The sequence below is a fragment of the Nyctibius grandis genome, chromosome 1 (assembly GCF_013368605.1).
Source record: "Nyctibius grandis isolate bNycGra1 chromosome 1, bNycGra1.pri, whole genome shotgun sequence".
NCBI classification, from domain to species: domain Eukaryota; kingdom Metazoa; phylum Chordata; class Aves; order Nyctibiiformes; family Nyctibiidae; genus Nyctibius; species Nyctibius grandis.
The window spans coordinates 21,682,303-21,697,276 of record NC_090658.1 but is presented as its reverse complement, the minus strand read 5'-3'; the positions used below and the strand labels follow the sequence as shown (position 1 = coordinate 21,697,276).

The 14,974-nt window shown below is 35.9% G+C and overlaps 1 protein-coding gene across 4 annotated transcripts in view; it reads right to left on the bottom strand.

Annotated features, from left to right (window-relative positions):
* RAB3GAP2 (RAB3 GTPase activating non-catalytic protein subunit 2) overlaps positions 1–14,974 on the bottom strand; it is a 53,502-nt gene that overhangs the window by 5,832 nt on the left and 32,696 nt on the right. For all 4 annotated transcript variants that reach the window (XM_068408071.1, XM_068408087.1, XM_068408078.1 and 1 more), the window contains 14 exons: positions 14,813–14,895; positions 14,201–14,265; positions 13,696–13,786; positions 11,235–11,362; positions 10,284–10,497; positions 8,716–8,813; positions 7,761–7,866; positions 6,586–6,746; positions 5,283–5,499; positions 4,753–4,926; positions 4,520–4,626; positions 3,419–3,485; positions 2,645–2,715; positions 501–536 (listed from right to left, as the gene is read on the bottom strand). In XM_068408071.1, the coding sequence (XP_068264172.1) occupies positions 501–536; positions 2,645–2,715; positions 3,419–3,485; positions 4,520–4,626; positions 4,753–4,926; positions 5,283–5,499; positions 6,586–6,746; positions 7,761–7,866; positions 8,716–8,813; positions 10,284–10,497; positions 11,235–11,362; positions 13,696–13,786; positions 14,201–14,265; positions 14,813–14,895 (1,618 nt within the window). The remainder of the gene's footprint in view (positions 1–500; positions 537–2,644; positions 2,716–3,418; positions 3,486–4,519; positions 4,627–4,752; positions 4,927–5,282; positions 5,500–6,585; positions 6,747–7,760; positions 7,867–8,715; positions 8,814–10,283; positions 10,498–11,234; positions 11,363–13,695; positions 13,787–14,200; positions 14,266–14,812; positions 14,896–14,974) is intronic.

Below are 14,974 nucleotides of genomic sequence, written 5' to 3'. Positions count from 1 at the left end.
AAGTTGTTGACATAAAACACATTGTTAAGCTCAGTTTATTAACTTATTACATTTAAAGGTAAACAAATATTCACTAAAGTACAACAAAGGATTAGAAATAATGGGAAAAATAGGAATAAAGCTAAATGTAGCCATTTACAGTACTGTATCTCTAAAGAAGACTGAATTCCACAAGTAATCACATCTAGTAGATTTCATTTTCTGAGCATATCAGTTGTCTTCCAAAAAAGTTTTAACTAATGAAATTACTCATGAAAAATAACAGTAATTTGTCATGTTACAGTGTCAAGTCTACCTTCTGTAATATTCAAAGTCATGCTACTGTTCTAATTTGCTTTGTCAGATAAAGATTAATTTACATTTCTTAAAATACATAACATTTTCTCTAGGGCTGCATTTTGAATTTTTCTGACACTTTTAAAAATAAATCACAAAACAGTATTAAAATTAAGGCATTTTTAGTTATTTCTTCCCATTTAGACAAAAGTACTATTACTTGCCCGTCTGCATAATCTGTCCTTTGGAGCTTTTCCAACCTGTTTTTTAAAAAAAATATTTCAGCACATTAAATTATTTTCATCATAAGGTATCTGTTACCCCACGTTTTAACCTTTTATTACTATTTTCTAATATAAAACGAGAAAATAGTTCATTACAGCTACATAATGCAACACATTGCATAGCTTGCTTTCAACAAAAGATTTGATACAGACCATACAACTCAGAAATTAAGATCTCTGATGCCCATATTTAGTTCATCCTTCTTAAAGTCTAGCACTAGAAATAAGGCCCCAAGGTCCTCATTCAAATCTCAAAGGCAGCTAAAAATTTCCCAGTGATTTCTATAATACAGAACTAGAGCTATAACACCAAGTGTGATATTAGAAAGAAACACTAGGGAACAAGGGTTCTCCAGCACATTCACTGAGATGGAGAAGGTCTAATAAGAAAGTTATTACATGGTTTCCACGCTTTGCCTATCTGAATTCTTCAGAAGAGACACCTCAATCATATCCCGTTTAGGAATGTTACTATGAGGTCCAATTTCTTCAAGTTGAATCACATGCTGCCCATGATGAAGCACGTACACGTAAGTGGAAGTTCTCTCTTCCATAGCACAAAAAAATAAATAATGATCACAACATCATGGCATAGTCTAAACAACAGCTGAAGTCAGATTCCAGGGTCCTGAATTATAGGATTATATAAACGCAAATTCAAGTGATCCACCATGCTGTTTCGAAGTCTGAATTCAAGACAACTTTCAGCTGTCAATTTTGGGACTGATTAAGTGCCAACAGATTTGGAAGCTGTGTTTTTCTGGAAGTTGGCGAGATATCAGTTGTGCTACTGCTTCTGTAACACAAACCCTAAGGACTAATTCCCAGCTTTCAAACATACATAAATAACTATTAGAAGCTAGCAACATTTGTTATTACGTGATATTTGTTTGAGGTAACGGATGTATGCAAAAACAGTAAGTTAATAAAAACCTTTATCTCTTCTCCTGCGGGTGTTAATCTATGCGGAAGTAATGGTGATGGATTTACATAAAGGCATGCAGAAAAACTGGAAAAGAGTTTTTGCAGAAGAAACACCTACTACAACTGCATACAACTAAGCATATTTGCTGAAAGGAATGAGGAATGAGATATTCTCCAGTTCTTACAGAGCTAAACAAAAAGCAAAAGCAGCAAATGAGAGGAGCAAAGGAGAAGGAAAAAAAGAAGACAAGACAGAAAATTCTTGTGGGTTTTGTGTTTTGTTTGGGGTTTGTTTTTTTTTTAAATCACCATCAACACTTCTCTCTTTGCATCTGGACTTTTATGCTGAAAAACACTTCGTTGCTGCTTTACATCCAGCAAACCAATAGGAAGATTCCCCTTACACAATTTAAACAGATCTATCACATACTGGCAGTACTCTTCCTGAACTGTCTTCCAGTCCTAAACAGAATTGTCCTCCAGTAAACAGATCCACTGCATACTCATAAGCATAAAAAAACCTGAAGTTTAGCAAGGACAAAAGACTGCTAAAACTCACAGCAAACAAGCTGCGTACTAGAACAGAAGCTGATTTACAATGGTAGCGATAGTTAAAAATGCTCAACAACATCCACAAAACGTTCTGCATTTTGCAGAATGAGAGCTCATACATGCAAAACTTGGACCACAACATCAGGAAAAGGTGCTGCTTGTGGGAACTTTAAAGGTTCATAGCAATAACATACCACAAAATGGGCACAGAGAAAACACTAAGTTACTTATTGTTTCCTAACTTAAAATTTTATATATGCACACATATAGTTTCAAACTGTTTCACAAATATCTTTTATTTAGCAGTTACAAGCTAACACTGTGCATAAGTCTTCAGTACACATCAGCCAGTGCTGACCAGCTATTACTTAAAGCTGCCTATAGTTGATCATTCCACAGATTTGATATTTTAAAATATGCATTTCTTCATCAACCCCAAAAGTTAGCTACATAATAAACCAAATAAGCAGGGTTTTTTTGATGCTTAAATTAAAGATATTCCAAACTTACTTGAAAAAAACAAAACAATGGTTTAAAAATACTAGTTTCACTTTTCAGTTAATAATAAAAATTCAGCCTCAAAAATACTGTCACAATACTGCACTCACCTTGTCCATTAGGTACGTAGCAGAAGAAAGCCTTTTTACTATGAATGTACTCCACATCATCAGAGCGATACCTAGAACAATCGCAAACTTGTGAACTCCAAGCTCATAGAAAAAATATCTTACAAGTATGGAATGAAAAGCCATAGGCCAAAGTTCCTTTTAGCGGGGGGGGGCGGGGGGGGGAGATTAAAAAAGATGGTGAATGAAGCAAGAAGGAATCATTGAGTTATCCTCACTGCTTTATACTTGGACTTTAGATTTCTCAGGAGGAGACTACCTTGCTGATCACATACAGTCAGAAGTGCAATGAAGGTAAGCATGAAGGTTTAAGACTAGTGCTTTAGGCATAGAGTGCACCTTATCTGCATACATAGCCTACAAAAAAAGACAACTGTCAGCACATTCACTAAAAGAGAGTATGAAGAAATGCAAGAAATGCATGAAAAGCAATTGACTGCAAGAAGCATGTGCTACTATTTAAATACAAATAAAAATTAGTTTCAGAGCAATTTTATTTTAAAATGTTCTTAGTTAAACACATTAACTTCATCTAACCAACTTATTTTAATGGTTCTGACTCAGTCTCAACATGAAAAACAAAAGCTTGAATGTCAGCAGAAAGCTTTGGGTTGTTTTTGTTTTGGTTTGTTTTTTTTTAGGCAAAATGGCTATCACTACTACAAACTGCACACATTTACACTAGTCGACAAAGAGTCATTTATTCTGTTGTTTTACAACTGCAAATATCATTTCTAATAATAGCTTCATACTTACCGTGCTGAACGTGAGCATTAACGATGCATCTTAGATGATCTATAGACCTAATGAGAAAACATGCTTCCTTATGTAAAACAAAAGAGTAAAAGAACAAGTTATTACATAATTCAAAACTTGTTTCAGATGTAAACTATTGATTCTTATACAACCCAGGTAGATTATTTTAAAGCTAATATTTTTTGACAGTTATAAAACTTGACAATCATTCTGATATCGCAGTCTTCTCCGACAAACGTACATGCACGTGGCAAAGTATGTTTCAGTAATCATGAAACATGTTGTGATTTCAGCACTATTTTCAGGACTTTATTTTAGTATATGTACTGCTAACATGCTCTTTGCTGAAAGGTATCTCCACTGACTACAGTCTTTTTTCAAATACAAAATCCATTTGTGCTACAAAGATTAATTTTTACTCAATTTCGTTATGATGGAATAAGTTTTTAACAATCTCAAAGAAACCTTCTGTTCTATAGCAAGGTGCTACATTGCACAGATCTAAGGAGTGCTAATTGCATTTTTAATATCATCTGAACTTAGGACAACATTTTCCAACACTAGAGAAGCCACAGGAGAGCAGTGGAAAAAAGGAATTTTTTTTTTTTCTTTCTCCTATGACAATTCCCAGCAGTGGCCAGGGAATCTAAGAACATTCAAGAAATCCCTCTTTCCTCTTTAAATGGAATGGATTCTAGCCTAACAAATTTCATATTCTGTGATCTGTTTTAGCATATCTAGAAGAGTAGGAAGGTTCATCACTACTTTGCCGTACTTAAACTGCTTTGTACTTGCACAAAATACAGTCAAAACCCTTTTTCATGCTGCTTATTTGAATCCGGTTTCCACACTTCCAGTTTTGAGAATCCAATAGCTTAGAAACAAACTGCCCTGTGTTTGTGAGCTGCCATTCAGCCTCAGGACCTGCATGTGTTTTCTCAATTCAATTTCTGCTTGACACTTATCACAGAAGAATTATAGCTGGTATGCTTTCAAAGTCAGTCGTCTTAATGAAAGTTTTAATGAACTATTACAGACTTGTGAAACTGCTTCTGTTGAGTTGGTCTTAAACATTACTCCCTGCAAATAAAATTCTTTTACCTCTGGGTCCTTATTCCACTGCACTACATATTCCCAACAGCAATGTGCATGGAGTACATCCACTTCAAGACTACATGGAAATTGCTGATATGCTAGTTGCAGCAGCTCTAGAAAAAGAAAATCCGAAGTTACAAGACAGAACTCTTCCCACTATAATTTCTACTTCACAACAGCAGCAACTAAAACATCTCTGCAGACATTTAGAATTTAAAAAATTCATGTTATTTTCTTACCTAGGATTGTTTCCAAGCCTGCATCTACTTCTGGTTCCTCAAGAAAGATATTAGTATGCATTTCTACAGATTCTTCAGTACTATCTGTATTGTTTCTGTGTTGGGCCAAATTCAGTACAAGAGGACTGAAGCCTTGCTTAAAAACCCACTTTGCTACAGTGTCAGCAATACCTCCTAGGGCATTTAAAAAAAAAAAAAAAAAAAGTATGAGGTACAGTCAATGTATCCCAGAAGATGTACGGTTCAGAACCGAAGCACAAGAGAAGAAAGATGAGTTTTAGCTACTACCATTATTTACATAAGGATAACTCTACCATCAACAGATTAGACGTTTACGATGCAGTCTTTACAGTAATACCATTTTACAATTTTAAAGCAGTATTCTACATGGTTTGCATTGGGTTTTGAATTAAGAAAAGCAACCAGCAGAACAATCTCAAGTGCAGTGTATATCACAAATTAAGGTAAAGATGGCTCAGAAGTCTATTAGAAAGACAATCAACCATCTTTCCAAGAGAAAAAAAATGTACCTTTTCCAGCTTCAAGCAATTTCTTTACAGAAAGCCTGCTCAAAGGCTCAGTCTGGAGTGAGGAAACTCTTTTTGTCCTTTTGCTCACTTTGCTATGCAGTAGTGTTTGAAGTATCAGACAATCCTCTAACTGTTTCAGCAAAAGTTTCCAATATTCAGTATCAAGGGAAAGTGCTTCCCAGGATTCCGTGTCCGAACCTACAATTATTTGGGAAAACTGACAAAACATATGAACTGTTTTTAGGTCTGTTCACTTAAAGTAGTACTGTCTTGTTTAAAAAAAAGCATAGTATTAAAATTGAAAGCTGTATCTGAAGAGTGACTGCATTTTAAAGAATAATTTAGTTCAAAGTATGTACATTAACTACTATGCAAAGATCAATTAATATCCCACACTGCTCACAAGATGCACAGATTCTTAAATAAAAGCCTAAGGAAATAAAAGGACCTGAAAGGTCATCTTAGAGTCCCATTTTTAAGTTCATATTTAGTTGAAAAGTGGGTTAGAATCCCTTCAAAAATATTTAATTTTAAATTCTCCACTATATACACATTCCCTACATACATGATTAATCCAGCTGCATTTCAATTTCCTACCATATTAAAAAACATGTGTCATGCACCCAGAAATACTAGATCATACCACATCACAGTCCTGTGCGTTATTTTGCTAATTCTCACATTTAACAGCAAATGCTTTGCCAGGAAGCCCAAGAATCTTTCTGGTAGGGTGCAGATCTGCTTTTTAGCCTTGTGAACCACGACAGTGAACTCTAGAGCGCTCAGAAGCCTGGCTATTAACATTTCTAGGCTTTATGCCAAAGGATGGTAGGGAAAAAAAAAGAGAAAGGGAAAAGACAAATGGCTTTTCGGAAGGGAAGTTTTGAGGGAAATAAAGCTGTTGCTTTATTCTTTTAAGAGCAGAAGAGAAGGTGACAAAGGAGAGAGCATATGGGTAAAGCATAATATGTTGCAACATACCAACATTGCTATTTGGGCAACGCTAGTAATTTTAATATACAGAATTTCAATAGTTACGGTGAATGTGCAAAAATACTAAAACGCTTCCCAGTAATCTCGTTACAATTTATAAGGCAGTCTATTCTGATACACCATTCATTCACCACAGCATAGTATTCTTCAAATTCAAATACAAATTTTCAGGCTTGCAGGGTGGCATGCTTGCGCCACATTAGAATGGTGACAAATGAATGCTGAGGATGTTATTCCATTACAAAGACAGCAATGTGCATGGAACTGATACCGTAAATAAAATAGAAAGGAAAGATCCAAGATGACTTACCTTTTTCTCTGTCACACTGTCAATTATCTGTGCAGTTACAGAATGTCCAATGTGAGCAGATAACAAGGCAGCTGCATTATTCTCAGACTGAACACAAGCTGTCCGCATTTGCTGCCACCAGGGGGAAACCGACTGAGTGTCCCATGACTCATTTATAGCAACTGTAGAGAAAAGGCGAGTAGGAAACTCAACTGGGGTCATTGGGTGTGTTAAAAGTAGTAAAGCACCAACCAACCCTGAAAGCATCACTTAGTAATATAGCTTATATTAGAAGCAATTTCCAATTACTCTACATTATCCTTTTCTAGATATGTAGCATACAATTTCTAGATTATAACTCAAATTCAAGATAAAGGGCAGAACGTGAGCTACTCGTTCTCCAAGTTTCATTTGTAGAAAACGGGCAATAGATCTAAATCATTAGGTAGTAAAACCTGCTGCACACTTACTAGATCAAAGGAATATTACAAAATGACACTTCACAATGCAGACAGCTTCTTTTGTGATTTCAAGATGCCACATGTATTCAATGCACTCAAGCTGGCTCTCTTCAGGCTACCTCATGTTCAGCAGAACTAATTTATTCAGACAGCAGCAGTAGCTTATTCATGCTTCCAGTTTCAAGCTGATAATGGTGCCCTATGGGGAACTAGACATAAGGGAATCTGGCATAGACATATCCATAGCAGCTCTGTGTGAGGCAGGAGAATCAGTATTTATTCACTACACAACTTACCCCAAATAATGGCCAGTTGACTTTATAGAATACCTCTCAAGTTACAGAGATGTTCAATACACAAATGCTGCTAGAATAACAGTGTCTCAATGAGTTAAAGCAACTCAAAGGACTTCTCAGAGCCTGTCAGCACAAGAGAGAGGGGCAGGACTATACACCCAAAAAAGGGAGGAAGGGGAGCTGGACAGCCACCTTCTGCTGCCAAACAGCAGTTGTGTCAACTTGGTGGATAGTGAAACAGCAGGGCATGAAGGCGGCTTTTGATTGTGACACTCTTCAGATTTTGGCTGCATTTTTAGTTAGTTCATCAACATGCAGCATTTAGCTCTGTTACAGAATTTGGGGGGGGAACCCTAAGTGATAATACAGGCTAGTCAGAGTAGCAAATTTCTAATAATAATTATCAGGTGTGTTTAAGTGTTCCAAATGCACATTTCACCTTTCATTTTGCTCAGAAGTGACAGCATAGTGTGAAGGCAACTGACAGAATCTGGTTTGTCTAGAATATTTTTTTCCTTGGAAAGCCATAAATTGAGAAGGAGTGACTGTAAAAAAGAGAATATGGAATTAAAGCAATAAACTGAAACTCTAATATTGAAATACACCTAATGCAAACACTTTCTCAAACAAATTGTATGTCATTGAGTAAAATGTTATATCCATGAACCATTTTTATTTCAACATAGAATGTTAAAAATATAGTGCATAAGGCACCCTATGACAGACTTTGAAATGAAACAATACAATCTGTATCTTTCATTTAGAAAGATATCTTAGAAAACAGCCTCTTTTGAAGGCACAGCCAGCTAATACCAGTATGTTAGCAATCCCAACTTGGTAAACATTAGTTGTTATTAATATTACAGCTGAAAATCTTAACACAGGCAAGTAATACTGAAATAGGTATTTCCATAATTATGTAGTGGATGGAAGAAAAGTAGCAAAAGACTAAAATTACATGCAGATGAAAGATAAAGATGATTGTTTGAACACTACTAGTGATTCTGAAAAATTCACTTTTAATTCTTTTTAAACTTCCTTGCTTACAAAAAGGAATTATAACAAATGTATCAGTACTTGAAATAACTACTCTCATAATTTTTGCCTCTTTGTAGAGGAAACCTTCAGCAAATCTTGTAGTCTTGAATGCATACTCTAGACATCCCCACTAGAATACCCACATTTTCTACTAGAAGATTTTTTTCTTTTTTTTCCTTTGACGTGTCATAAGTGGCAAGTATAAATATGAGCACCTAAAGAACTGAATGTGGGGGTATTTGAACACAGCCTGAATACAGCATTAATCCAGAGGTCAACATTCAGAATTTTTCCTTTTAATGTTTTGTTTTCAAAATACTAAATCAAAGTTTTAAAGTGATTAACAAATATCTTACCAACAAGATCTGAGGGCTAAAACCTGCTGATTCCAATGCATGACACATTTCCTCTGTGGAACTCTCTCCACACAAACACTTCCAGAAGAAAAAGCTGCCTGAAGCAAAAATTAGTTGACATTACAAAAAACATCTAAAGCCACAGTCTCTCCCCTTACACTTACATTAAAGGTCATTTATTGACCAGGTCCCACTGAGTGCAATACAAAGGACTAAGTTATTTCCAGGATACCCTGATGGTTTACCCTTAGCGGAGAAGAGGGTTCATTACAAAGGACGTAAGTGTTCCTACCACTACAGTAGTCATACGGAAAATGGATTTATAATACAATAAAGGTTATTGTACTGCTCTGATTACACATTTTCTTCCATTCAAAGAATGGCTTGAAGTGTCAGACAAGTTTATTCATGGAGTAACCCATAACTATGTGGCAGCATGTTGTACCTTGTATAGCAAACTAGTGGTAATTCAACCAACTAAAAAACCCAAACAATTACATAATTCATACCTTACTAGCACTACAAAAAGTGTAAGTGTCCCTTTGAGGCAGAAGAACATTGGAAGAACAAGATCGTCAAGAAACCATCTAAACTGCTCAGGATGACATTCATATTTCAACTGTATTTGTTTACAGCTGAACACCCTAATAAGTTACTGGTGATCCCTGTCCAAGGGGGTGGGGAGAAGAGTACTTCTACCCCAGTTCTTAAATCCAAGTATAGTGTTATGGTAGAGAAAAAGCAAATTCTGTGATTACTTAGAAACAGCCTTTGATCTTCATACATATGAAAGCCAAGCTCTTCTGCCTAACTTTTCAATCCCAGTTCCTCTCAAAGTCTGATAATAAAAGCCAAAAGAAGCAGTAGGCTACAAAGTGAACACCATACAACACCTGCGCACAGAATTTTGTGTTTGCACCAAAATTTCCCCAGAAAAGAAATCATCTGGAAAGACAGTGCCTGAGAGATAGATTTAACTCAAGCTGCTTTCACTAGTTATTTCCCAAAAACCCCTCAAGGACAGTCCGGAATGGATCTGCAAACTAAATCAGACTACAGACAGTAACCCCATCCCACACCCCAGACACTCTCCCCATCCATAATATTTCAGACCAACATTGTCCAAAATCTCCTCAACTCCACAAATGAGGGGTCCTTATTCCCTCACCTAATGGTCCTGTGCTGCCTCTGGTCACCTCCATCATCTCCGAGGCTAAAGTCAGTCCTGTCATTAACTAAACTCTTGAGGTGCTGTGACCACAAAAGAAACAGTAGGATATAGCTGCTCTGTAAAGTAGCTAGTTACCACTGTCCAGTTTAGTGACATTAATAAACAAATGAACAGTGATAAAATGGCTTTGGGGTAATAGTTCACTTGTATTAATATCCATCTAGGTAGAAAGACTTGTCCTATGGCTAAAGGTAAGAGTCTGGAACTAGCACTGTCACATACTACTTCAAGGCAAGCCAGCTTTGTTAAGGCCCTCAAATTAAGGCTAAAATATTTATACCATCTTAGACTATTATCAATCTTTAAGTAATTTGACAAACAGTTCAGTAGCTCTTACCTAAAGCCACATATTCTCCATCTTCCATATTGTTCACATTAATCACACCCTTTTCATATTCCAAGTACTGTAAGAACATTTTCACAGACAATACATCATCCTTCTCATCATCAAACTGAACAGCAGTTTGGGTGTTTTCTTTCTTGTAGTTCTCCAGTAAAGTTTGGAGCCTATGAAAATCTTTTTCTTCCAGCCGAAGCAGTTTAGCCAAGTCCTTAAAAGCAAAAGCCCCCAAAAATCACACATCACAAGCCTAATGCAAACGGATGTTCTTCAAAACAGCAAAAACTGAAACAAAAGTCAGAAGAGTCAGAATATTTTGTTTTGAACATTAAAATGTCTTTAAAAAGGGCCAATGATTCAATAATCTCAAAATCAGTTATTCATATAGCTCAAAGGAAGACCTTGTCTATCTTCATTTTTAAGGACTTCAGCAGATACATTTCCCATATTTAGATCCTGCTCATTGTATAACAATCACACATCAAGCAAACAAGACCATATAATACCACTTCGTATGGCTTTTATATAAGCATTTTTATAAATATCAAAAGCAAGCCAAATTATGATGCTACACAAGCAAATATTAGAATTTGTAATTTCTGCTGATCCCAAAAGACCCCTCCAAAATGAAACAAAGTTAAGAATATGCTATGTACTTTGGATAAAGGACTGAAATCAGGAGATCCTGGTTCTATTTTCACTTCTGTCTCAACTTTATGTGACTGCTAAAGAATATTAGGTAGATGAATTACCAGGCATTTGTACAGGGGGAAAAAAAGGCATTATAAAACAATTACTTCATTAAAAGTTCCAGGCCACACAAGCAGGTAACTTGCTTACCTACTTATTTTATCTGACACCTTAAAACATACTTTTATGCTCAAATCATATTCTTTATGACAAGATCTTTATGATTCTATAAGACAACTGAATTTTGAATTTACTCACATTATCTGAGGGTGGAGTGTCTTTCTGTATGCTTTGGGAATTTAGTTTGCTAACTAGTTCATAAAGATGTAACAGCTTTAACTTGTTTGTGCAGAACTGCAGTAGTCCTTCATCCACGCACTCAAGCTCTGAGGAGAAATAAAACTGCATTTGAACTCGAATATATAGCCTGGAATAGCGAAACATACTTCGCAGCTGCATTAAACTCCTCCTTCATTAGAACTGGAGGACTTATGTGTCTCAGTGTAATTTTTTGATGCACTGCTGCTTGCAATGATTATATTTAATTCATGGTAGTATAAAACAAGAATTATTTTTATGAGACGTATTAGAGAAAGATATCAGGCTCATTTTTAAACTGAAGGAAGCAGTCAATGTGGAACTGAACAAAGACAAATCTATTGTCTTTTCCTGGTTTAAGGCCAAACCAGAGACTGCCGAAGATTGAAATACACTGTCTCAAACATATTTTCTTTCGTCAATAAGTAAACACCAAACTATAATCTTTTCTTCATTATGCCAATATTTTAAGCATATTCCTTGCATCTGGAAAGAGCTTAATATCTATTGATCTGAATTCAATTTCATCTCTGCAAGGCACTGCCTTTTGTATTTCTACAATCTCAGTCTCAGAAATTTCATGTATCTGTTGACATTCATATTTCACTAACAATTAAAGCGATCAGAATATAGGAAGCTAACACAACACAATGTCAGAAAAAAGCTATTCCAACTTACTGTTTTAAAAGAAAGCATTTTACAGAGATCCTAAAAGGTTCTTTCTATAAAAAAAAGTATCTCTGAATATATCGTCTTCACTTGAAACAGCTTCTAAACACGATTTTCCCCCTATGAACCCTTAAACACTTTTGATACGTTGCTATTAGAAATCCTACAAACAAAAGAGAAGCACACAGAGCTTGCCGTCCAGTCACTTGACCTTTTCTTCACAACACAGCATTCACAGAGCCCAGCATCTGCTTCACACTATCTTTTCCCTACTAAGCACCCGTGGAAGGATGTGCCACTACTCTTCTGAAATTAGAAGGCTGAAACATCAGCCAAGTTTGTTCTTTCTTGTGACTGTGAGGAAATAGTGTTATGTATGACAATAAGAGATTAATGATGAAAAATACACACTCAAACAAAGAGACCTCAGTAAGTATGCAGCTCTGTCAATCTCTCTTCAGTGTAAAAGGGCACGTTTCCATTATTCTTTGGGTTTTTTTAAGGAGTTTAACAGAAATGGATAGTGCTAGTGATTTAGAATGCCAGACCAAAATTAGGTGAGAGCTTCACACATGCAGTTCTCTACTCTCCTCTACCTACTTCAAGAAAATTGTAAAAAAACCCACACTGGTACAAATGAAAAAAAGATCTCCTCTCAAGGCTTTCAATCTACGAAAACGCGTTGTCACATTCTCACTCAGGTAGGACAAGGGACACAGCTTCTCTAATTGACAAATAAGTTTATTCAGGACTTCCACACAACAGTGGCAGGGACTTCTTGACTCCTATTGCTAAAGCCTTATCTTCTAACAAGCTGAAATTAATCTAGTGATAATGAAAAAAAAAAAAAAACCACAACGGACTGCTATTGCTGATAAGTCCCAAGACACAAAAAGGAAAGTGGCAGGCACATGCTTCTCCATATTATTCCTCAATACCCAGCTGCGTCTCCAAAACTGGGTCACCTCAAGCACAAAGAAGGTTCTCTCTATTTAGAAAGATCCAAGTGTATCATCTCAAAGAAACAATCTTGCAGACTTTCAGCAACAAGACTTTGAATGGGTAATGGTATTTCCTGACATTGGCTCTGAAATCTCTAGCAAAACATATGAAACATAACTTCAGCAAAGTTTACCAAGAAAAGATACTAGGCATCTGGCCAGACCTCAGATCTTCAGTGATAACGATTTTGTGCTTCCAGTACATTAAAATTCACAGATCCAAAGTACCATATCCTTACTGCCTGCCTTGGAGAGAGAGAACACACTAAAACTTCCACAGGCAAAAGTCCGTGAAAGCTTATTTCTGAAGGAAGCTTTTACTGGATTGGATGAGGCTTTGAGCAACCTGGTCTAGTGGAAAGGTGTCCCTGCCTGTGGCAGGGGGGTTGGAACTAGATGATCTTTAAGGTCCCTTCCAACCCAAACCATTCTATGATTCTACGGATGCAAGTACCCAGCCCAGTTGTTGGTTTTTTTTTTTCTTTTTTAACATAATCACAAGTTACTAGGCACATAGCAAGCATAGCAAAGCATACTTACTAGCAAGCTATTTGCAGTCTGTGTTAAAAAAAATAAAATATGTAGAAGCAACAACCTGTGATATCTAGCAGCAAAACTAAGCAGACCAAGTCTGGTCTCCCTATGGAACAGAATAGTTCTACAATAGTCTTACAGCACTGCAGACAAAGTGCAAATGCCTCTCCATATTTGCAAAATAAATATCCACCTACCCTGTTTTTTTAAATTATCCACTAATGTCTGAGTGATGTTTGTGAGAGATGAAAGTGGCACACGTTCACTTGTCAATATACTTTCCAGAGCCTGTTAAGCAGACATTCAACAGAATTAAACATTTACTTAATTTTACTGTAAAAGCATATAAGGTAAGGCAACAAAGCACAACTTTGACAATTACTTTTCATCTGTATTTTGTCTTCACATACACTTATGGCATAATTTGATCCTACAGAAAGGTCTGCTCTCTTGTTATTATTTTGACTTTTAACATGGAAGATGCCTTGGGGAAGTCATAAGTCAAAATTAATTTCAGTCAATATGTTGAAAAAAAACCAAAACAAAACAAAAAACCCGCACAAAAATAGCTCAATTATTTGCTTCAAGTAACTCTAGGAAAAAATAACATATTTTGAAAGATTTAAAAAGATTTAGCACTCTAATCTGATAACGCAGTGGTTTTTTTCTAATATTGAAGTATACTGGCTTCTAAATATTCACCTGTTTCTTTGTAGCAGGGTATTTGATATCAAGTATTAATTCCTTTGCTTCAGCTTCAATCAAATCTGCAAACAAAGACAATCATGACTTCAATTCATATTTCTCAAATACATTCTGAAAAACAAGTCAACCCGCACCACAGTTAAGATGCACATAGGTTCATGCTATAGAGATGAAGACACTATACAGAAGTTGCCAAAAAAAGCTTAGTGAAAATAAAACAAAATAACAGCGCAGTGGCATCTCTTACTCCAAATCTGTCTTTTCTAAGAAATACATATTACTTACAGGAAGAACGTTATCTAGAGTCAAATGCTGAACTCCAGTACAGAGCATAATGGGTTGCAAATAGACCATGTTTTATGCAAGCACTCAGAGTTTAGTTAAGATTTATTTACATGGCAGACAAGGCTTATACTGGATCCTCATATGAGACAAATTTAATCTGGCAGCTTATAAAAAAAATACTAGCTACTTAAAGATCATAATTCACAGCACATACAGTTGTCAGAATGCACTGCAATCATACCTGTGTTTGTACACTTACAGGGCAGATAATACAAGAACCATTTGATAACATACAATCTTAGGAAGTCACACAAGAGAACCTACCCAGATCTGAGGTTTTAGCTTTGAGTAAAGCATTTAACTTCTTCACTAGATGCATATCCTTTGCTCGCTCACTCTTTTTATCACTGAAGGGAAATAATTTCAATTGTATGAGTGAAGAGAACTAAAGTGAATGATTCAGAAAAAAATACATATTTTCTTTAA